General features: G+C 41.3%; 1 protein-coding gene across 1 annotated transcript in view; it reads left to right on the top strand.

The window, feature by feature from the left end:
* Positions 1 to 330: 330 nt before the first annotated feature.
* The window catches only part of TLL2 (tolloid like 2), a 196,773-nt gene continuing 173,061 nt past the window's right edge, over positions 331 to 24,042 (top strand). The window contains exon 1 of the mRNA XM_089656191.1: positions 331 to 566. Coding sequence (XP_089512317.1) covers positions 410 to 566 — 157 coding nt within the window. The 5' untranslated portion in view covers positions 331 to 409. The remainder of the gene's footprint in view (positions 567 to 24,042) is intronic.

Raw genomic sequence — 24,042 nt, 5'->3', positions numbered from 1 at the left:
ATCTGAAACAAAATCCTCCAGAAAACTGTATAATGTGTGGCCGGCGTTAGGTGTCAGCGATGTCCGGGGAGCGGTCCACACAAAGTGGCCGATATTTGAAGGGATGCTCCGTGTTGGGAAGACGATCATGTACCGCGTCCCCAGCAGAGAGGATCCCTGGACAGGGACGAGCCCCAGCCGCCGGTCAGAAGCTGATTGGACGAAGCCTTCCAGTCCCCGCCCAGGGCCAGGCTGAGCGCTGAGCACACGCTACCGAGGCCATCAGTAATGAGGCTGTGAGCCCGCCCCCCGCCCCGCCCCCTGCACCCCCTTATACACAGCCCGCTCCTCCATCCCCCCGCACTCACACAGACACGCCGAGGCCGGAGAGCCGGGCACCTGTAGAGCGGAGGAAGTTTGCTGGGCAGCGATGTCCCGTGTGAGCGGTGTGCGGCCACTGACATCTGCCGGCCTCCTCTTCCTATGGCACATCCCCCTGGCTCTGGGGCACACGGCCGGCTTCGGCTTGGAGTATCTGATGGAGGAGAGCGCAGAAGAGCCCAACTACAAGGACCCCTGCAAGGCCGGTAGGTGCACCGCCCCGGGACACCCCTCCTCCATCCACAGGCACATCGATGGGCACAGTGTGTCCTGCGATCTGATCGCCACACACCCTGCAATCTGATTGGCCGATCTCCTCTAGGGTCACCATACATGCTACAATCAACTTTACATTTACTAAAACTATGGCATATGAGGACCTACCTGATCACCTACCTGATCTATCCAAGTATGTTGTATCTGATCGGGCAGGTCCTGGCACTACTTGGTGGTTGGTGGATCTAAAGAAGATTGCACAATCAGATTGGCATGTGTATGTGGGCCCTTTCTTGCTGTTGGAGTGCATTGACCTCCTGAAGAGCAATCTGTGTTTGGATCACTTTTCAGATGACATTTGATAGGCAGTGAGGAGGTGTTAGAACGATGTAATCCTATGATGCCACCCCCACCATGTTGTAGTTGCAGTGCAGCCCTATTGAACTCAATGTGCAAGTCTGACAGCCAGTCCCGCCTGTCAAAATCTGCCCCCCCCCCCAAAATATCATGGCATCTCTGCAGCCCCATCCATCTCTATTGGGATAGTTCAGAAAAGTGTGTGTGTGTGGGGGGGGGGGCAGTAATACCACAGCTCAGCCAGCTGTTTTTAGATCCCCCTCCACCTGCTACCTGTCTAAAAGCACTTTAACTGTGATATGCTCAGAAATAAAGGACCACATGCAATACTTACACTTTTTGTTTTCTTTTCCCCCCTAATTCAGCACAGTGGGTTGCGGACTAAACCTCACAACACCGCTACAGTGCCTAGACCTGTCCTGAAACATCCCGAGTGTAGACTGGGGGGGGACTGTGTGATAGCCTAGACCTGTCCTGAAACATCCCGAGTGTAGACTGGGGGGGGGGGCTGTGTGATAGCCTAGACCTGTCCTGAAACATCCCGAGTGTAGACTGGGGGGGGGACTGTGTGATAGCCTAGACCTGTCCTGAAACATCCCGAGTGTAGCCTGGGGGGGGGACTGTGTGATAGCCTAGACCTGTCCTGAAACATCCCGAGTGTAGACTGGGGGGGAGACTGTGTGATAGCCTAGACCTGTCCTGAAACATCCCGAGTGTAGACTGGGGGGGGGACTGTGTGATAGCCTAGACCTGTCCTGAAACATCCCAAGTGTAGACTGGGGGGGGGGGGTGACTGTGTGATAGCCTAGACCTGTCCTGAAACATCCCGAGTGTAGACTGGGGGGGGGGACTGTGTGATAGCCTAGACCTGTCCTGAAACATCCCGAGTGTAGACTGGGGGGGGGGGACTGTGTGATAGCCTAGACCTGTACTGAAACATCCCGAGTGTAGACTGGGGGGGGGACTGTGTGATAGCCTAGACCTGTACTGAAACATCCCGAGTGTAGACTGGGGGGGGGGGGACTGTGTGATAGCCTAGACCTGTACTGAAACATCCCGAGTGTAGACTGGGGGGGGGACTGTGTGATAGCCTAGACCTGTACTGAAACATCCCGAGTGTAGACTGGGGGGGGGGCTGTGTGATTGTCTGACTTGCACATCGGCACTACATTGCCCAGCAGTTGTGCATGCAGCACTGAGCCCTAAATCCATTTTACAGACAATACTTTTCCCCTTTTTTTGTTTTTCCTGCATTGACATACCGTGCTGCAACAGCATTCCGAGCTTTTGGCACAGGGCTGCGGCGTAGTTCCATGACTTCAATGGGTGCATTTTGCCTGCCAAATGAGACATGGCAAGTTACAGTTGCAGCTTTGGGGAGCATTGTGGCTGCACAGACCTAAGCAGCCTTGTAGGGAGGTGACCAGGGGGTGGTAAGAATGTAGGTCAACCTCCTAGTTTTACCACCCTTTGCTGTTTGTGTGGAAAAACCCTTATTGTAACACAGTACCAAGTACTAGTAGAATGACTTATGGGGCCATTTGTTTTTTGAATGGCAGCGCAATGCATTTAGCCAATGCACAATAACATGCATCCGTCTTAACGCACAGATGTGAGCCACCTTTGTGTTGTGGTGTGCTGCATTGAAAAAAAAAAAGTGTGCAGATCACTTAAACCAGGCACTCTGGTGCATTCATTTTGAATGTTGTGGCTCACTGTAATGCACATCAAAGCATGAAATGCTGATGGTATGGAAATGTGGGAAAGGGACGGAGCTGTCAGTGAGCCTTGGATGGATACACACAATTCCACTAGTATAGCTGCCAAAGCACGGATTTATAAACAAGTGCTTGGAAGGAGAAGTACGGGAAGTAGAAAACAAAAATGAACATACATACTCACCTATATGGCTGCCGCATTGATCCGATGCTGCAGGTTCCCGCCACCAGCTCTAAGCCTGAGAACGGAGTGATCACAAGACTGCTGATCGCTCAGTGCTTGGTTAGCTCTGAGCAGAGAGCAGTGACTGTCAGTTACTTGCTCTTCTCTGCCCCTCCAGTGCTCAGAGAGCGCCGAGCTGTGGAGGGGGTGAGAGCTGCCGGCTCAGGTTGTTAGTGGCACAGTGAGAGACTGAATTGGCTGCCAATCGAGTATCTTGGTAAATCCCAACATTGTCAGGATACGTCCAGAGCAAGGAGCAGTTCTGTGATGGTAAATGGCAGTGAACTTTAGCCTGCTGTCTGCTGGTTTCAGAAGAAAGATATGGCAGTGAAAGCTTTGGCCATACTTTTTAGGCTACTTTCACACAGTTGCAAGAACATGGTAAAAATGCATGTACCTTTGTTGCTGTGTCTCTGGTGCGTTTCCACCTGAGATGTGACTCAAACTCACCAAGAACACAACTGCAGGTGCATTTTCCATTCATTTCAATGAGGAGGTGTGTTTTTGATGCACGTATAGTGTTTTTTTTAATATGAATTTTCCATTCATTTTAATGGGGAGGTGTGCCTTTTTTTTTTTTTTTTTCGCACCAGAAACTTAGCAAGCAGCACTTTGAAAAATAAAAATATTCCTAAATAAGTGCAGTGCTTCATAACAAACTATAACAATCAAATATATGTAAAGGGTTTCTTATATATATAAAAAAAATAACATAAGAAGCCCTTGACATATATTTGATTGTTATAGTTTGTTATGAAGCACTGCACTTATTTAGGAGTATTTTTGTTCTTCAAAGTCCTGCTTGCTGAATTTTTGATGCGGAAAGAAAAAAACAAAAAACAAAAACCAGAAGTGCAATATCACATAAAAAAAACATAAGCTCTCGCTACTTTGATTGTATGCTCCTTGAAGGTTAGGGACTGATGTGAATGTGCAAAAAAACCCCATTTATATATATATTCACTGCGTAGATTGAGGGCACTGTTGAAGTACCTGAAATATATATATATATATATATATATATATACACAGTATATATATATATATATATATATATATTTCAGGTACTTCTACAGTGCCCTCAATCTACACAATGTGTGTATATGTGTGTGTGTATGTATATGTGTATATATATGTGTGTGTGTGTAAAATATATATATATATATATATATAATTTTTTTTTTTTTTTCATTATTACACACACACTCTGAGAGCCCACCACCAGATGTACTCTAACGTGGACTATATGACCAAACTGTTAAGTGAAGTCATATAGCGCTTGTGTCCTTTTAATTAACGAGTCATATATGCATTCCCAGCCGGGTCAGATGACTTACTCCTCTGCCTCTCCCCCTTCTCTCAGTGGTACTCCTCAGCCATACATAGGTAAAGAGTGATCACCAAACATAGTGTTTTATTCTTAAAACATTTATTCACTTTAAAAACAATTTCCAAGTTCACTCACATTTAATAAGTGCTCCAGCTCACCCCACTATAACACTCTAGTTTAATACAGTAGATATGAATTGATCTCGCATATAGTTACACCTCTAATACTACCGAGCGTTGTGACGTCAAGCCCCTCCCCTACGCGGTACGACATCAGAGGAAAGCTTTCGGTTTTTGTGGTTGCTTTTTTTTTCTCTTTTTATTAGGCTGTTTTCTATAGGTACAAAAAAAGCGTTGATCCTTCCAGAAATCCAGTGTCCAAGTTAAACTCCTGTTTACAGAGTCAATCACAAACAATGTTGTCAGCAATCTTCTTGGAACTACAAGGCACCATTCTCAATGTAATGAAAAGGGGGAGGTGTTTGTAGTCCAAGTCCTAAGAGCAGCCTAGGGTGACAGCGGTTTTCCTTCATAGATAACTGTACAGTGAGTGAGCTTTGTTACCCTAGTTACAGGGAGTGGATTACTGCTAAGAACACAAAGTGAATATATAGGGGGGAATAAAAGAAGAGAACTAATGCAGCTACCACAACTAAGGACTGGTGAACTAACATATTACATTTTTGTTTTGGATACAATTTAAAGCTTAGCCCAGATCTGTGCAGTAATTTATTGTGAAACTTTTCCTTTGTGCAGGAGCTTCCTGTAATAAAGACCAGTTACTGCTCTTTCCCCTTGTGACCAGGGTAACTGGTCCTGCCCCATCTCTTCTGTAGTTTTTTAAAGGCAGCATTTGATGGGTGGAGCCTGCTGGGTCCCTCCCACAGCTCTGCTCTCTGCACAGGCCATGCACAACACAGTGCTGTCATTGTTATTTTACAAATATTAGGGATGCACTGACATTTTGGTGGCCGAAATGTTTTGGCTGGAATACCCCTATCAGTCTTTGGCCGACATGAAAATGGGCACCGATACAGGTGACAAAAATAGATACTTTACATTGTAGAGGAGAGATGTGTTGTCTTAATGACCCCACATCTCTCCATAAAGAGGACCTGTCACTGCTTATTCCATCACGTGATTTAAAAAAAAAAAAAAATTTTACAGGGACAAAAGTGTAAAAATAAAAAAAAGTTTAAAGTAATCCCCCCCCGCTCATGCACAGTGGAGAACGCATACGTAGGCCATGCCCACATGTAAGCGGTATTCAAACCACATGTGAGGTATCGCCACAAATGTCAGAGTAATAATTCTAGACCTCCTCTGTAACTTTAAACTGGTAACCTGTAGAAATTTTTAAAGAGTCACCCATACAGAATTTTAAGTGCCATAGTTTAGCGCCATTCTTCGAGCGTGCGCAATTTTAAAGCATTACATGTTTGGTATCTATTTACTTGGAGTAACATCTTTCATATTTTACACAAAAATTGGGGTGTATATATATATATATATATATATATTTTTTTTTTTTTTATTCATTAAAGTCTATTTCTTTTTTTCCAAAACAATTGTTTTGAAAAATATATACATTTTTAAAAACAGTTCATTTCGGTTTTTGGCCAAGAGCATCCTGAATTTTCAATTCAGTGCACCACTAACCTATTTATCTATGATAGATTAAAATAATATATATATATATATATATATATATATATATATATATATATATATAAGTTTCTGTGCCTGGTATTCCTTACATACACGCAGTAAAGTGACTTGCCTCAGGTGCTACAGAGATGAGAATCCTCCTACATACGTTGTACCTGTTTATCTGCAGTGCACTCTTCTCTACATCTGTTCAAAGTGCTAAATTTTTGCAGCTTGTCTGAGAGATCAGAAAAAGGGGGCGGTGGGCTGAAATTGCACAATGCAGAGCTCAGTGAGCAGAGATCTGAGAGCTGATTGGAGAGAAGTGACACACCCCCCTCCACAAAGTTCACAGGAACAGAGCTGAGGCTTTCACTCTATTGGGGATTCCTCACCTGTCACCATTTTTCTCTTGGTGTCAGGAAAATTTGTCAGAAGTGATTTCTGCTGATAGCAGAGGAACAAGGCAGCAGACAGAAATAACACTTGTTGCCCTTACTTGACACGTACGCACTGTATATGCTTTGTTCATATTTCATGTCTGAGGTTTACAACCACTTTAAGGCTAACCTGCATTCTGAAATGACAATCTAACTAGTATACAAGGTCTGTCCACCTGCATGGGGGGGGGGGGGGGACCAGACCAGTTTTTTGTGCATACTTACTCATAATGGATGGTAAACACAGCCGAAGTACTAATTGGAGTAAACTGACAAAAGATAAATGGCCCTAATCTGTGAATAATTAACTGCTTTTAGTTTAGTTTTTCTTTCTTTCTAGGGTGTGTCTGTTTTATTTTATCCTCCAACATGCTTCATAAACATTGACAAAGAAGTGTGACCTCATGGCACCCGATGGGTGATTAATCTATTGTCCCAAATAGGAGCCTGATTGTTAAATTGCTGCTTAATGCAACTGTTAGGTTGACATAGACTTAGTCCTTTCCTGATTCTAGTAATGGACATTCTGATCCTCACTGGCATCCTTTGCACAGGCTACTATTAATCACATTAGCGGTCATTTGCAGCATGCTCCTGACAGGTCTGTTTCAGTTTGACAGATGCTGGAGGGGCCGCGAAGGAGATCATTCTGGGGTTCCAGCAAGTTCTGCACTGAATGTTGCTTTGCAGAAGTTCTCAAGAGCATGCGAGGCAATGGAGTGCAGGACTAGAATGGTATGGGACTAGAGATGCCAATGTTCCTAAATGTAATTGGCTTTCTTAATGATTTAGAAAGAGGGGCAAAAATGTTCTGTTTCTTGCTCATTCAGTACAGCTAATTGCCAGTGCATTGCAGTAGCCAATAACTGGTTGCCAGTTTAAATGTCTGATTCTGTTTTGATTTTTCTGACTTTGTATGTATATTACATGTATGACTTTACTTGCTGACTAGAAATGTACAGATTTGCAGTCTTTGACATTTAAGTACTGTGATATTTTCCTTGTACATGCTTGTCTGTTGCACAGTGATCCTTGCTTGAACTGATGTGACCTGCCTTGATTGTCGGTGCATTTTTTTTCCCAATAAACCAAGTTTTTTAAGCAAAGAAAGACCTGATTCATTATCCATACTTTACTCTGAGTACGGTCTATATTGCATAGTTACCCTGTTTCAGCTTGGCACAAAGTGCATATCTCAGTGCAACAGGGAAGCTGACAACCACTGTAGCAGCTGGTGCTACTACAGTGTGATCTTCCAGGTCCTGGCTTCCCCTCTGCACACTGAACACGGGGTTGCTCTTTTAGCACCACAAAACAATTGTGTGGTTGGCTTTTTTGTTTTTTAATTTTTTCATTTTTGTATGAATAAGACACTCTGATCCTGACGTCACTGTTCCTCCTCTCTACCTTGTTCAATCTCTAACGCGTCCACTCATAGAATGCATTCTAGGCATTCTGTAAATGTGGGCAGTAACGAGCGAGCAGCCCCCTGTGTTCTGTTAACGACAGAGGTGACAAGCGGGCAACCCTCTGTGGTTACTATACAGAAGGGAAGCTGCTTGGGCAAGACCAAGCAGATCACTATCACTGTAGTAGCACCAAATACTACAGTGAATTGCAGCTTCCACACCATGTATAGAAAATGTATACCTATAGTGGATATAAAAAGTCTACACACCCCTGTTAAAATGTCTTGACTTGGCAATATTTGCCCACTCTTCCTTGCAAAAACACTCTAAATGTGTCAGATTGCAAGGGCGTCTCCTGTGCACAGCCCTCTTCAGATCACCCCACAGATTTTCGATCGGATTCAGGTCTGATCTCTGGCTGGGCCATTCCAAAACTTTAATCTTCTGGTGAAGCCATTCCTTGGTTGATTTTGATGTATGCTTTGGGTCATTGTCATGCTGAAAGATGAAGTTCCTCTTCATGTTCAGCTTTCTAGCAGAAGCCTGAAGGTTTTGTGCCAATATTGACTGGTATTTGGAACTGTTCAGAATTCCCTCTACCTTGACTAAGGCCCCAGTTCCAGCTGAAGAAAAACATCCCCAAAGCATGATGCTGCCACCACAATGCTTCACTGTGGATATGGTGTTTTTTTGGTGATGTGCAGTGTTGTTTTTGCAGCAAACATATCTTTTGGAATTATGGCCAAAAAGTTAATTTTTCCGCATGCTTTTGGGAGACTTCAGATGTGTTTTTGCAAAATTTAGCCGTACTTTAGATGTTATTCTTAAGAAAAGGTTTCCATCTTGCCACTTTACCCCTTAACCCAGACATATAAAGAATACGGGAGATTATTGTCACATGTACCACACAGCCAGTACCTGCCAGATATTTCTGCAGCTCCTTTAACCACTTCCCGACCGGCCGTTGCATATAAACGGCCGGACGGTGGCAGTACAGGCTCGGGTGGCCGTTTATGAACGGCCTCCCCGCACCCTGCTTGTGCGTGCTCCCTGGGAGCGCGCAGCACCGCGATCCGGTGCCTGCTGTGTCCTCCGAACACAGTGAAACACCGATCGTCGGACGGGACCTCTGTACGAGGTCCCGATCATGTGATCACTGATTGGCCAATCAGTGATCACATGCAAAGTAGTAAGCAAGATGTCACTTGTGACATCATTGCTTACTACGTGTGAAATCTGTGAATGATCACAGAGGTCATATGGTACAAGGCTATTCACAACAGCCTTGTACCATGTGGCAAGCTGTGACCAATCACAGCTCACTCTGTATTTCTCAATGAGTGCAGGAATGCACACAGAGAGAAAGAGAAATGATTGCTTTTACATCCTATATGGGTGTAAAAGCAATCATTGTAAAGAAAAAAAAAAAAAATCTTCATCACCCCCCACAAGTAGTACAGTGTCACCATGGTGACACTGTACTGCTAGGGTGACAGTATATAAAAAAAAAAAAAAATAATATAAAAAAATGTTTAAAAATTATAATTTTTGGTTATAAACTAATTTGTTTTTGTTTTTTTTTTTACTAAAAAGATAACGAAATACATTTTGGCAAAGATTTATTATGAAATATTATTTATTTGCAAAATTTTATAAAAAAAACACTTTTGTTCAAAATTTTTGGACTTTTTCATTTACATAGCAAAAAAAATAAAAATCCCAGCAGTGAATAAATACCACCAAAATAAAGCTTTATCTGTCGCAAAAAAAGGTAAAAAATTTATTTGGATACAGTGTTGCATGACTGCGCAATTGTCATTCAAAGTGTGATAGCGCTGAAAGCTGAAAATTGCCCTGGTCAGGAAGGGGGTAAAAGTGTCCGGTCTGGAAGTGGTTAATGTTGCTGTAGGCCCCTTGGCAGCCTCCCAGACCAGTTTCCTTCTCATCTTTTCATCAATTTTGGAGGGATGTCCAGTTCTTGGTAATGTCACTGTTGCGCCATATTTTCTCCACTTGATGATGACTGTCTTCACTGTGTAACATGGTATATCTAATGCCTTGGAAACTCTTTTGTACCCTTCTCCTGACTGATACCTTTTAACAATGAGATCTCTCTGATGCTTTGGAAGCTCTGTGCGGACCATGGCTTTTGCTGTAGGATGCAACTAAAAATGTCAGGAAAGACCTACTAGAACAGCTGAACTTTATTTGGAGTTAATCAGAGGCACTTTAAATGATGGCAGGTGTGTACCGACTCCTATTTAACATGATTTTGAATGTGATTGCCTAATTCTGAACACAGCTACATCCCCAATTATATGGATGTGCACACTTATGCAGCCACATTATTTTAGTTTTTTCTCAAGTTTACTTCGACACCCCCCTATAAGATTTCAGTTTGTTTTTCAATGGAGTTGTACAGTTTTATAGGTCACATTAAAGGTGGGAAAAAGTTCTGAAATGATTTAGCTCTGTCCTTTTTTTTTTTACATCACAAAAATATGACATTTTAACAGGGATGTGTAGACTTTTTATATCCACTGTATGTTCGTCTAAGATTATTATTATAATATTAATATTATATATTAATCCTATTGTACAGGATTTATATAGTGCCAACAGTTTGTGCAGTGCTTTACAAAATGAAGGTAGACATTACAGTTACAATACAATTTGGTACAAGAGGAAACGGAGGTTAGACCACTGTATCTATACAATAGAAGATCAAACCTAAACTTAACCTTTTAAAGCCCATCCCTGGGCAAAAAAAAGTTCTCCCATGCAATGGGGCTGTGCCCGCACTTCACGGGTCAGTTGCTTGTTTTGACTAGGGGTGAGCAGAAGGCTCATACTCACCCGATCCCATGGAAAACTATGCTCCCCCACAGTCTAGTGATGGACTGTTCCTGGTCTATGGAGCCTGCTCTAGGCGTGATGACGTCAGGAACAGTCTATTATTCAAGACCGCTGGAGTGTGGGTGTGTTGGGCCAATCTTGTGCGGGCAGGATCAGAGGATAAGTATTTCTCTGCTCCCCTCTCCCCAGAAAAAAAATTTTGCAGTTAACCCATGCAGTGCCGGCACAGCCTAACTGCATAGGAACAATTTTTTAACCCAGAGTTGGGTTTTAAGTAAGTGTGTGTGTGTGTGCGTGTGTGCCATACATTTTGGACAAAATGTATTCTGCTACATGTCATTCGTAAAAGGTAACAATACCAAGAAGTGTATATTGATTGGTTTGCACGCAAGTTATAGCGTCTGCAAACTATGATATGTTTATTTTATACAATAATGGCGCTGATCAGTGACTTATGATGGCACTGAGGTAGTTCCCCTCAGCACCAGATTGCCCAGTGCACTAATCGTCACTGACATCAATACAGTGATCAGTGGTAATACTATAAACTGTCACTATATTAATGACACTGGCTGTGAAGGGGTTAACATCTTGAGCGATCAAAAGGTTAAATGTGTGCCTATCAATGTGTAATGTGTGTATGATGTGCTGATTTTACTAATCTTTGTTTCTCTTCCCTGCTTTGCTGGGATGAGAAACAGAGAGAACATACTCTCTGTACAGAGCCCTGTGTTGATTGTCAACACAGGGCTGTGATTGCATACATCTGATCAGCAGGTCCCAGCTATGAATCATTGGCTGGGATGTGTACAGTCACAGTGGGTGTCTGTGTGGATGCGCGCCATAGACCAGGAAGCAAAATACCAGTATGTCACTGTGCCTGCACAGGCCGCCGTATGCAGTACATTGCACACAGACCCAGCTGTCAATCATGAAACCAGGTGGATCCTGACAATATTGTCGGGATCCTTCCAGAGCCTACAGCGTCTCTACCCCATCAGCTGGCTCACAGGGGAGCAGAACTAATTGTACTTCTGTAACCCTTAAGAGAAGTATGGCTAAGAAAGCTTTGGTGAAACTTCTTTTAAATCCTGGTATACTATCTGCTCACTGATTTGTGTTAGTTTTTATTTCGTAAAGTAAAACTAGCCCTGCATTTTTAAAGTTTTCCCAAGTATTGACCGAATTTAGAACCATGTCTATCTGAACTCTCACTCTTCCCCTGTACACTTCTAATATTTACCAAGTTTTTTTTTAATTCTTTACTTTGTACAAATTATTGATAGAATATTGCTATCTGAGTAAGCTTTTTGGTTATACACTTGTGTGCACAATTAGGCAAGTGAATATTTTTACCAAATCATCATTTTCATGCATATTGTCCAGGTGATGTATATTTGTGTAATGAGGGAGGGTGTGGCCATCTTTCAGAAGGATGCGGCACTCTTGAAATTGCTAAGATATTGGGGTGTGATCACAGAACCAGGAAACGTTTTTGTTGCAAATAGTCAACAAGGTCACAAGAAACGTTTTGGGAAAGGCACAAATTAACTGCCACAGATTTGAGAAGAATCAAATGTAAAGCTACCAGGAACTCATTGTCCTCCACTGGTGTCATATTCTAGAATTGCAACCTATCTGGAGTGCCCAGAAGTACAAGGTGTTCAGTGCACAGAGACATGGCCAAGGTAAGGAGGGCTGAAACGACATATAAAGACACATAAGTTGAAACATCAAGACTGGGTTAAAATATCTGAAGACAGATTTTTCAAAGGTTTTATGGAATGATGAGATGAGAGAAGAATGGGCCTGTGGCTGGATCGGTAATGGGCACAGAGCTCCACTTTTCGACTCAAATGCCAGCAAGGTGGAGATGGGGTGCTGGTATTATTAAAGATGAGCTAGTTGGACATTCAGGTTGAAGATTGACTCAAATTCAACTTCCAAACCTACTGCCAGTTTTTAGAAGACCCTTTCTTCAAGCAGTGGTACAGGAACAAGTCTGAACCTTTCAAGAAGACCGTGATCTTAATGCAGGGCAATGCTCCATCACATGTATCGAAGTACTCCACTGCATGGCTAAACAATAAAGGCCATAAAGGTGAAAGAATGACATGACCCCCTTTCTCACCTGACCTAAACTCTTTTGAGACCTTGTGAGCCCTTCTTGAACAGTGAAGGAAAACAGTGCACCTCTCTGAACAGTGTCTGGGAGGTTGTGGTTGCTGCTGCACAAAGCTGATCGTCAACAGATCAAGAAACTGTTAAACTCCATGAATGGAAGGCTTAAGACTGTTATTGAAAAGAAGGGTTGCTATATTGGTTACTTTTTGGTGTGGGGTTTTTTTTTTATTTTTATTTATTATTCTCACTTGCCCTCCAGAGCATGCAATGCTGTACTCAAACAAAATGTGTCCTTTTTTCCACACAAATAGAGCTTTCTTTTGGTGGTATTTGATCACCTTTGCGCTTTTTATTTTTTGCGCTTTAAACAAAAAAAAGACCAAGTTTGAAAAACTATTTTTTACTTTCGGCTATAAAAAAAATAAAAATAGTAAACTCAAAGTTGGTCATAAATTTAGGGCAAAATGTATTCTGCTACATGTCTTTTTGGTAAAAAAAATCCCCAAAAAAGTATATTGATTGATTTGTGTAAAAGTTTTATAGCATCTACAAACTATGGTATAGATACTGCAATTTCCACCATTTGCTATACAACACTGCGCTAGTTTAACTGACAATTGTGCGGCCATGCAATGCTGTACATAAATAAGATTGCTTTTACATGAAAGCAGATCACCGGCTTAAAAAAAACGGCACCAGGATGATGCCTGTTGCAGGCATCATCCTGATATAACCACTCAAAGTCCAGTGATGTACCAGTAGATGTTGGGTATACAGTGAGGAACAGAAGTATTTGAACACCCTGTGATTTTGCAAATTCTCCCACTTAGAAATCATGGAGGGGTCTGAAATTCACATTGTAGGTGCCTTCGCACTCTGAGAGACAGAATTTTAAAAAAAATTCAGGAAATCGCATTGTATGATTTTTAAAGAATTTATTTGTCTTGCACTTCTGAACACAAGTATTTGAACACCTAAGAAACAGCAAGAATTCTGGCTCTCAAAGACCTGTTACTGTGCCTTTAAAAAGTCCACCTCTACTCCACTCATTAATCTAACTTAGTAGCACCTGTCTGAGCTCTTTAAAGACACCTGTCCACCCCACAGTCAGTCAGACGCCAACTACTACCATGGGCAAGACCAAAGAGCTTCGTTTGTAAATAACTGCAATGCTTTGTACCAGAATCATAATTTTACCATCTTTTTAAACAGGACAAATTACAGAATAAAATGTGCAAATTTGATGTGCAGTAACACTATTTTAAACTAACACTGCTCAGAAAAGAGTGCATATGTTTAGTTTTGTTGCACTTTATTTGCTAAGGATTGTGGGGAAGAAAAATGTTGCAAGACATTGGGCTCCATTCACAAAAGCAGATCATATAGGGGTTTTCCCAAATGTCAATTCACTATCGCTTTATGCGAAATATACCACAAAGCAAAAGCGCTCGGTAAATACCGCATAAAACAGGAGTTGGTCAGTTCAAAAAAGGAAATGAATAAATTAATGCATGCGGTAGATAAGTGTGGTCCAGGCATGCAATAGTTAAGGAGCCTTTAAACGCTGGTATCCTTAACCAGTACACATGGTTCTTAAAGAGCAGGCGGCTGCCCCGTCCTTAAGAACTGAGACATCAGCTGTCAGCGGGTTCCCCACTCACTCATCAGAAGTGTAGTGTATATAAACACAGGAGGCAGTTTTTGACAAGTCCTTTGTTAAAAAAAAAAAAAATGTTCCCTAGTGTAGATCCAGCGTCAATCACAATGCCTGCCGCTTACCCACAGAGAAAAATGGTCCACATCCTACAAAGGCTCCTGGTGACGTCACTGAGTGGAAGACCTTGAGTGTAATGAGCAACGATTGGGTGCTCGTCAGGGAAGGAGAGTGTCCGGCTTATCCTTTATCCCTTTCGCTGCCAGAGCCGTTTTTCCTTGCGATTTTTACACACGTTTAAAAAAAAATAATTTAGGGCCTGAATACACAACTCCAAAACATTATATATTTTCTGAAATCTGAGACCCTAGAGAATAAAATAGCGGTAGTTCCAAATTTTTTTGATATTAACACAAAGGTCTAGGAAACGCAAAATTTCAGTAAAAAAATACAAGTTAATTTTAGGGCACAAAAAGCAATAAATTATCCAATTTTATTGTAAAATATAAAAGACGAGGTTGCATCCAGTAAATAAATATAGAACATGTCAAACCTTAAATTTGTGTGCGTTTGTGAAATGGCAACAAACTTTTAGTATTTTCAAGAAGTTCAGTGAATTTAGTATTTTCTATAGGTGGCACATTTAAAGCCCCTTTTATAGGTCATCAGTCTAGCGTTAGAGGAGGTCTGGTGCTAGTTATTGCTCTCATTCTGGCGTGCGTGGCGATATGTGTTGGGGGGTTGTTATATGCTTGGGTGTAATTTTCATTTTTTAAAAATTACAACCTTTTTTTTTTATCACATAGGGGACAAAGTCCCCTATGTGATGATTTTTTGGTGACAGGTTCTCTTTTATTACCCTGACCCTGCATGTCTCCGCTGTACTACAGTGAATGTAATGCAGTGCACATCGCACCGCATTACATTCTTTCCCTGGCTCGATGGCTGGGAATCTGTCAATAGGGACCCGGAATTGACATCAATTCTGGGTCAGGACAAGAATGGGAGGGAGAGCGGATGTGTCCGCTTTCCTCCTTCCCCTATATCGGCATACTGTCAGCACCCATGTAACCAGTCCCAGGCCCGCAGATGGGCAAGTAGAGCCCGGGATGTATAACGGGCAGGGGGGGGGGGGGGGGGGCGGCGGCTGGCACTGTGGGCTGTGTGGACGCAATCAGGCAGCAGCACTGCCGCCCGAATGCTTCCACCTGACAACTAGGTACTTGAGATGGAAGAAGTACATGAACATGATGGACTATGATTTATTAAATACACATATATGAACACACATGAGGAAATCTCGTCAGCAGGGTCACCAGAACCCCCATTGGAAAAATTTTTTTTTTTCCCCTCTATTCCTTTTACTGCTGACAATTTAAATTTTGGGATATTTATATATAATTTTTTTTCCACTTTCACTGTTGGTGATGATGGTAAACAGGACAAATAAGTGAGGATGAATCTCCCTAACTGGGGCACACAGCAGTAAATACCTGACACGAGTTCTAATCCCTCTCTACTCGGTCCATTGGAAAAAAAAAGTTTTGTCCTTTTTTTAGTTCTACTTTTAATACAAAACTAAAAAAAAGTGCTGGCTTTAATTTGATATGTACAGCCTCCAGGAAAGGGGGGGGGGCATGGCTGAAGCCTTTAAATATATCAAGAGTGTGACTTAGGTTCAGAAGAGTAGTACTTTTTCTCAATAGGTGAATATGAAGATTTGGCGCACCAAGAAAGGAAAGTCCATGCATGCAATAAGTCCTGTTGCATAATGTATTTATCGCTTTCAAGATTCCTCAATATTGGTTCTGTTGGACTAGTTCTTTGTGTAGACCCAGTGGCTGCATGTTCCAAGAGCTAGAAGTGACTCTGCGTATGAATACAGAGCACTGCATCCCTTTCTCTTCCCTATCTGAGTGTAGTGTTGGACACCAAAGTATTTAATGGCACATAATTAGCTACTCACATAAGAACAGGTAAATAGTGTTCATCAGGGATAAGAATCACTGCTGTCATTGCATCGGTCCTGTCCCACTGCACACATGCACCACAGACTTTCCCCAGCTTTGCTGGTGGCTCCCAGTGCTTCCTGGAGGATGTTGCATATGTGTAGCAGAACCGAACCGGTGCGATGACGGCGGTGACTCTTATGCTGAAGTGCTTTTCACATGTTCTTATGCGAGTTGCAATGTGCTAATAAATACTTTGGTATCTAATACTACACTTGGATGGCACTGCTTCCCTTTTTTTTTTTCTCTTAGTACTTTTTTCAATAAGAAACATAGAACCATGGGTGTGCGCAACCTATTACATTAATTTGTGTTCCCTAAAGCTCAAACACACGTGTGTTCCTTTTATTGAAAAAAGAATGGCAGTGGTACAAGGTACATAGACATTCAGAAGACTGAAAAAAGACAGGTGATGCAACTAGAATTGCATACAGGTGGTCTAATATGATGCAACTAGAATCGCATACAGGTGGTCTAATATGATGCAACTAGAATCAGGGTGGATTTGATTTAAATCAAACTGATTTAAATCACGATTTAAATCACTAGTCAGTAAGGCTTGATTTAAATCCTAGTTTTCTACATAAAGACTAATTCTTGTTGGTATAACTTTAATATGCAAATAGATGAAGATTTTTAGAATAACAACTTTTCATTAGTTTTTTTATCCCCAGTTTAATAGGTTAATCATTCATATTTGGACAACTTTTCTGTTGTACTTAGGAAGGAGAAAAATAATCATTACCTTAATAATAACAATTTAAATAGATTTATTCATCTGAAACAATAACATTACAGCATATGTTATTTGCTTAAACAAACATCCATGTTTGTTAACTAATTTGGCTAAACAAAATATATATATATTTTAAGAAACGTAGACTATCAGCCCCTTCCTCCTCACACTTAGTTTCACTTTCTTCTTGTGCAGATCTATTCCACTCCAAACAATCAGAAAAATATTGTTTCTATTCTATTCACTGAACTTCTTGAAACTTAGCACTGAAGGGGTTGATTCTGTATTCATAGGTTTGTAGAAGTTAGGATTAAGGTCTTTTTCTTAACTCTGTTCATGTTATAACATTTTTGCTGTGAAGAAGAGGCATGTGATCTCCGCTGAGTCAAATTCAGTTTTGAAAACTGCAAAAGTAAACCAAGCATCTGTGATAATATCTTGTAGGCAGAGAAACTGCCCAATAATCTTACAAAAACCTCTGGAAGAGCATGACATTGTGAATGGATTAATGGAATTTATTTACCAAAAAAATTAAACATATACAGCCTTATTCTACATAATTAAAAAACGAATCTTTATTTCATGATGGAATAACCTTTGGATGGTAATATATTTTCCTCAAAAAGCATTTTATTTAAAAAAAATCCAATTTAAATAAAAAAAATCCGATTTAAATAAAAAAAATCTGATTTTTTTTTTTTTTTTTTTTTTAAAAAAATCATTCATTTTTATCCACCTTGACTAGAATCGCATACAGGTGGTCTAATATGATGCAACTAGAATCGCATACAGGTGGTCTAATATGATGCAACTAGAATCGCATACAGGTGGTCTAATATGATGCAACTAGAATCGCATACAGGTGGTCTAATATGATGCAACTAGAATCGCATACAGGTGGTCTAATATGATCCAATACAGCATAAGAACAGAGGGTTATATGTGTATAAGAATACAGTATCATTGCCATGCAAGCGAGAAGGGATCGCAGCTGCGTCCGGACCTGTACTAGGGTGGAGTACCTACAAGAGGAGCTCATTCATTGGTCCAGCCATGGCTACCATACCCCATCAAATTTCAGTGGGCAATTCCTATTCCTGTACGTCAATTTGTACATAGGAAGAACATCATTTAACAGCTTTTTCCCAGGCGTCTATGGAGAGGGTGGAGGATGCACTCCAGTGAAGTAGAATTTCTTTTTTGGTATAGTAGGTAAGAGATCAGTAGCTTGGTGTACTGTGGCTTCTGCTCATCATCCTGGATACCAAGCAGTGCCGAGGCTGGCAAGGTCAGCTGCAGGCGGCGATTGACAAGCTCTAACACTGCTGCCCAGAACCTGGATACCTCCAGACAATCCCAGAACATATGGTAGTAAGTGCCCTCGAGCTTGCGACATCGAAGACAATCTGAGGACCTCAGGATAGATCCTATGCAGCTTTTGTGGTGTATAATACTCTGTGTAGGAATTTCGTTGGCTCAATTTATCCTTAGAAGCGATAACGCACACCCCTTTTTAAAATCAAAGGTAAACCTTTAAAAAAAAAAAATTAAAAATTATCTTGCACTGAAAATAATTGGCGTGTAGCAATCACAAGTTTGAATACTAAAACGGATAACGGATATTATAAAAAAAAAATTTTTTTTTAATTTTAATGTTGTAATACATTTTACTTCTTTTGGCAGAGCTGCTCAGGAGAGATCTTTCCTATCATCGCTGGCACACACTGAGTGCGAGTGCTAATGCGCATGGCATGAGCATTTTTATGAAACCATTTGGCCGTTGTGCAAGATCATAATGTGGGCCCTAATGCCAGAGAAAAAAAGTGAGGTGTGGTTTTTGGGGGCTGTAGGTAGCGCCTGTTGGTTACATAGTATAGTAAAGATGGATAAATTATTGAGGGGTTAATAGCTTTGTGCAGCCGTTCGGCTCTCAATTGGCTCCTTCCTCCCAAAACTTTAGTTTAAAAAAAAAAAAAAAATAAACCAAAAGGGGAAGAGGTGGGTGGAGGGGTAGAGACAAAAAGGGGGAAGAGAAATGGGAAATGGAGGGATGTAGTAAGACATGGAGGAAGTGAGGGTAGGAAGCTGAGGGGGAGATGGAGAGGGGAGAGAATGAGGAAGGGGGGGTGGGTGAGAGCAAGAAGTGGGGTGTTCTGCATGCCTGCTACTCATATGGCCCCAGGATGTTCTCCCTTCCAGGCTCAGACAGACAGGATCAGATTTGCTGTGTGCTGTATACTTCATTCTGCCGCCTTCATAGCAAACTTTTTCACAGCAGCAGCGTGTGCAAGTCAGGGGTGGAGTATGGGTGGGGCGGACATAGCGGGGATGGGATGAGAGGTGGAGCAAATTCAGCCTGATCCGTCCTGCACTGGGCACTGCCGATTCTGTGACTGAGATTACAGGATCGACACACAGCGCAGTGCCCCCACCTGCAGCTCAAAGGCAGAAACACCCCAGCCGGCAAGGGAGGTTATGCAGTAGATCCAGCACTGCTGGTACAATACAGTGGAGTACTTGGAGTGTGTACTGTGACAGTGCACACTGGATGATACAGCACTGGTGCACAGGCTGATTAGGCACACCTATGTCAAGAACACAGGGACATAACCTAAAACCAGGGTGGATAAAAATCAATGAATTTTTTAAAAAAATCAAAAAAATCTGATTTTTTATTTAAATTGGATTTTTTTTAAATAAAATGCTTTTTGAGGGAAATATATTACCATCCAAAGGTTATTCCATCATGAAATAAAGATTAGTTTTTTATGTAGAATAAGGCTGTATGTTTAACTTTTTTGGTAAATAAATTCCAATTAAGATTATTGGGCAGTTTCTCTGCCTACAAGATATTATCACAGATGCTTGGTGTACTTTGAAGTTCTCAAAACTGAATTTGACTGAGCGGAGATCACATGCCTCTTCTTCACAGCAAAAATGTTATAACATGAACAGAGTTAAGAAAAAGACCTTAATCCTAACTTTTACAAACCTATGAATACAGAATCAACCCCTTCAGTGCTAAGTTTCAAGAAGTTCAGTGAATAGAATAGAAACAATATTTTTCTGATTGTTTGGAGTGGAATAGATCTGCACAAGAAGAAAGTGAAACTAAGTGTGAGGAGGAAGGGGCTGACAGTCTAAGTTTCCTAAAATATATATATTTTGTTTAGCCAAATTAGTTAACAAACATGGATGTTTGTTAAAGCAAATAACATGCTGTAATGTTATTGTTTCAGTTGAATAAATCTATTTAAATTGTTATTATTAAGGTAATGATTATTTTTCTCCTTCCTAAGTACAACAGAAAAGTTGTCCAAATATGAATGATTAACCTATTAAACTGGGGATAAAAAAACCTAATATGAAAAGTTGTTATTCTAAAAATCTTCATCTACTTGCATATTAAAGTTATACCAGCAAGAATTAGTCTTTATGTAGAAAACTAGGATTTAAATCAAGCCTTACTGACTAGTGATTTAAATCGTGATTTAAATCAGTTTGATTTAAATCAAATCCGCCCTGCCTCAAACTAAGAGGAGGGAAGTTCCAAAGTAGTATAAGGTGTCATGCACACTGGGCACTTTTTCAGTTACTCCTAGGTGCCACTGGCTTTTTCTTCCCTTTTTTTTTTCCTGCCTCTAAATGTGTCTGTATGTTAAGCTGGTCATGATGCTACTTTCTCTTGAATTTTGTACAATCAGCCTGTCCATAGATGGCCGCTCCTTGCTGGATCAGCTGAGATTCGAACCATCTATGACCGGCTTAAGCCCATGTGTCTATGCACAAAGAGGCTTTTAGAGGAATTTAGAGACAGAAAAAAAACCCCACTGCCAGTGCATCCAGAAGTAGCTGCATTTTTTTCAGAAAAAATGGATTGATGTTGTAAAGTTATTTTACCGCTTGAGCATTCAATCATTTTAATGGACAGAATAAATGATTCTGGCTAATGAAATTAATTTTAACGCACCTAAAAAATTTACTCTTTTTCAAGTGTCAGACTTTTTTTTTTTCTGCCAACATGTTGCTGCCAGTAGGAAAGCCTTCTTGGAGATTTGGCAAAACGTCCTGTGTGTATGAGGCCTAAAGTGGATGTTTGGAACAGACTTCTGGCAGAGGTATAGTCAATCAACCGTAAATGTAACTTAAACATGCTTGGAATAACAAAGATTCACCTTTGTAAGAAGCCATGGCCTTCCCATGCATTACAAAAGTATATTCCATTGAAAAACAAATTGCAGTGTAGCAGTTGCCCTCGTTCCAACCCCCCCCCCCATTTCTTCAGTTACTTCCTGGTTTCTAGCCTAGGCAAATGAGTCATACATCCCAAGAGACTTCAGGAAGGGAGGAGGGTTTTTCAACAAAGCACACCCTCCTGCATGCATGCTAAAGTTAAAGGCAGATGGATTCCAGGAATTAAATGCTACACGAATCATCTGCCCTTACTCAAGATGGCCATGACCATAAATGCTTTTTTTTTTTTTTCTTTCCCCCCCAAAGGGAATTCCCCATAAAATAAAGCATACAGACATGGATGGGGGTGTTTGCTTTGAATATATAAGAATTATTATATGGCATTTTTGGTTCGTGGTGCTCAGATAGTGTAGTTCTGCTTTAAGTTGTGTAATAGACCTCAAGAAGCTCAGTGTGTTTCCTTTTTTCCTTTTTTCCTTCATCATACTGGCCACTAGAAAACATGCATCTTGTATGTATTTTTTTTTCCCTCCAGCATGCTTTCCATCTAAACACTAGCTTATTGAACTATAGCAGGGGAGGAATTATTTTATTTTGACATATTGCATTACTGAATTACTAACAGCCAGTGAGCCAATGAGGGGGAGGGGCCGGGCCACGGATCTGTGTGCAAATGGACACGCAGAGCAGTGGCTTGGAAGCGAGCCTGCTTGGGTGCCCCCAAAGCAAGCTGCTTGCTCTGGGGGCACTTGGCAGGAGGAAGGGGACAAGAGCACCGGTGGTGAGCCCTAGAAGAAGGGGATTGGGGCTGTTGTGTGCAAAATCATTGCACAGAGTGTGTTTGTATGTGTTTTTTTTTTTTGTTTTTTTTTTCGTCTATTTTAATATTACTATAAGAAGCGGCATACTGTACATCATAAGTCTTTACATCAGCAGCAGAAATTGAAAAAATGAAGCCTTAATATGTCTTTAATACTGTGTTTTTGTTTTTTTATTTTTTTTTTTAATACATTCATTGCAGGAGGAGTAGTTGCTAGCTCCCAGTCTAAGCAATTTTTGCTTGTGATGGGTGCTTAAAATTCTATCCAGTGTGGGACTCGGATTACAATATATAGATTTAGTTTATACCCCTTTTTGTACGGAACCAGCAGCTGTGAACAATCTAGTAGCAGCTGCTAACATTCTACTGGCTCACTTTAAAAAGCCTGGAGACCAGGAAACCCTGATTTTTCAACCGTGCTGAGTACATTCCAGGGGTGCTCAGCATTTAACTCTAGAGAAATCTGTGGAAAAAATGTCATACCTTCCTCAGAACAAAGGGACCTTTTTATTTTCTGTTATCTCTGTAGCCATCTGATAGGAAATACTAAAATCATTACAGCACAGCTGTGATTTTTACTGGAAATCCACATATCCAGCGTATTTTAAGCAGATCCTTGGCCAGATATTTTATTTTTTCCTGTACTCCATCTATAGCTAAAATGGTTAGCCAGTGTAGCTGTAAGGTACTTTTTGTATCTGTAGTATCAACCAAAGGGAAAGATAACTAGATAAAACCTGAAAGTTGTAGTCAGTGGGTTGAATAAAAAAAAAAAAACTCCTCGATCCCTGCATCCACACAAGTGAGTTGGATGCAGGGATCTCCCCTACTGTGTTATTAATTTTTGACAATGCCCATCAGAATAGGTTGATCAAATGCTGGTTTTCCAGCTGGCCATTCGACCGAAGCCATTCTAATGATCGGCTTCTGTAGAACTGGGGGGGGGGGGGGGTATTTGAAATTCGGACAGTTCCTTCCTGCTGCAATGTCTGAATTTCAATATGTGTATACCCAGCTTAAGGAACAGAGGCATCCATAGGGTTGGTGTCACCCGGAGCAGTAACATGTGGTGTCACTCCTTCAGAGAGGAAGGAGCAGTGCCAGTGTAGCGGTAAATTGAATATCCCGGATCTGGGAAGATGTGTATCCCCCTGAAGCAACTGCGCATGTGCCGGTTTCAGGCTGAAGAAGCCGATCTCCAACTTTAGTACAGGGCTGCCACAGTTAACCCCTTATAGGCTGCAAACCGCTGAAGCTGATACGACGGATCACTATGGGTTGCAAAATCACTTAACCCTGTATAGGTTTAAATTATGACATGCTTAATTAGGTCCATGTGCACGAGGCCTTAAAATTCTGAAACTGTACCCAAGATAAGTAAGGCAAAAGTCAAAGGAATAGCTGTCATTATTATCTGTGTTCTGTCTGCAGCTGATCTTTTCCCTATTCATAACTTAACATGCTTGGGTCACACTGTGGCAGCTGCCATTTTGGTAGAGGCATACTCCCTGATAAGTGGTCTGTTGGAAGGAAAAATCAGGCAGCATTTGGAGAGATTCAGAAAGCATAATTCCAGGCTTAAACAGATGCAGGAGGATGCTTGATGCAGGTCCTCAGGTACAGGTTTCCCTCCAGCAAGGAGAACAATGAGCAGCACAGTGGTGAAACCCCACATCTTAAGTCAGATCTGGTGAGACTAACAGTCAGAGGCAGCAGTGCCTTAGGTTCCTTTTCACACAGGCCTTCAGTGTTCTGTTTTTTTTTTTTTCCTCCCCATCAGTTCAGTTGCGTGTTTTTGTTTTCAAAATCTGAGCTAAACAGATCAAGACTTGACATTTTACCTCCGTTTTTTCATATCCGTTTTTTCGGAACCATTTACATATGTTTTTCTCGTCTGGTCTGCTTTTGTTTTTTTAAGGAAGAAAAATAGGGTTTTCTTCAGTTCAAAAA

This window comes from Staurois parvus, unplaced genomic scaffold, assembly GCF_062004578.1.
Source record: "Staurois parvus isolate SC_StPar_1 unplaced genomic scaffold, SC_StPar_1.0 ptg000894l, whole genome shotgun sequence".
Classification (NCBI taxonomy): domain Eukaryota; kingdom Metazoa; phylum Chordata; class Amphibia; order Anura; family Ranidae; genus Staurois; species Staurois parvus.
The sequence above is the reverse complement of the archived record's forward strand: the minus strand, read 5'-3'. Positions and strand labels throughout refer to the sequence as shown.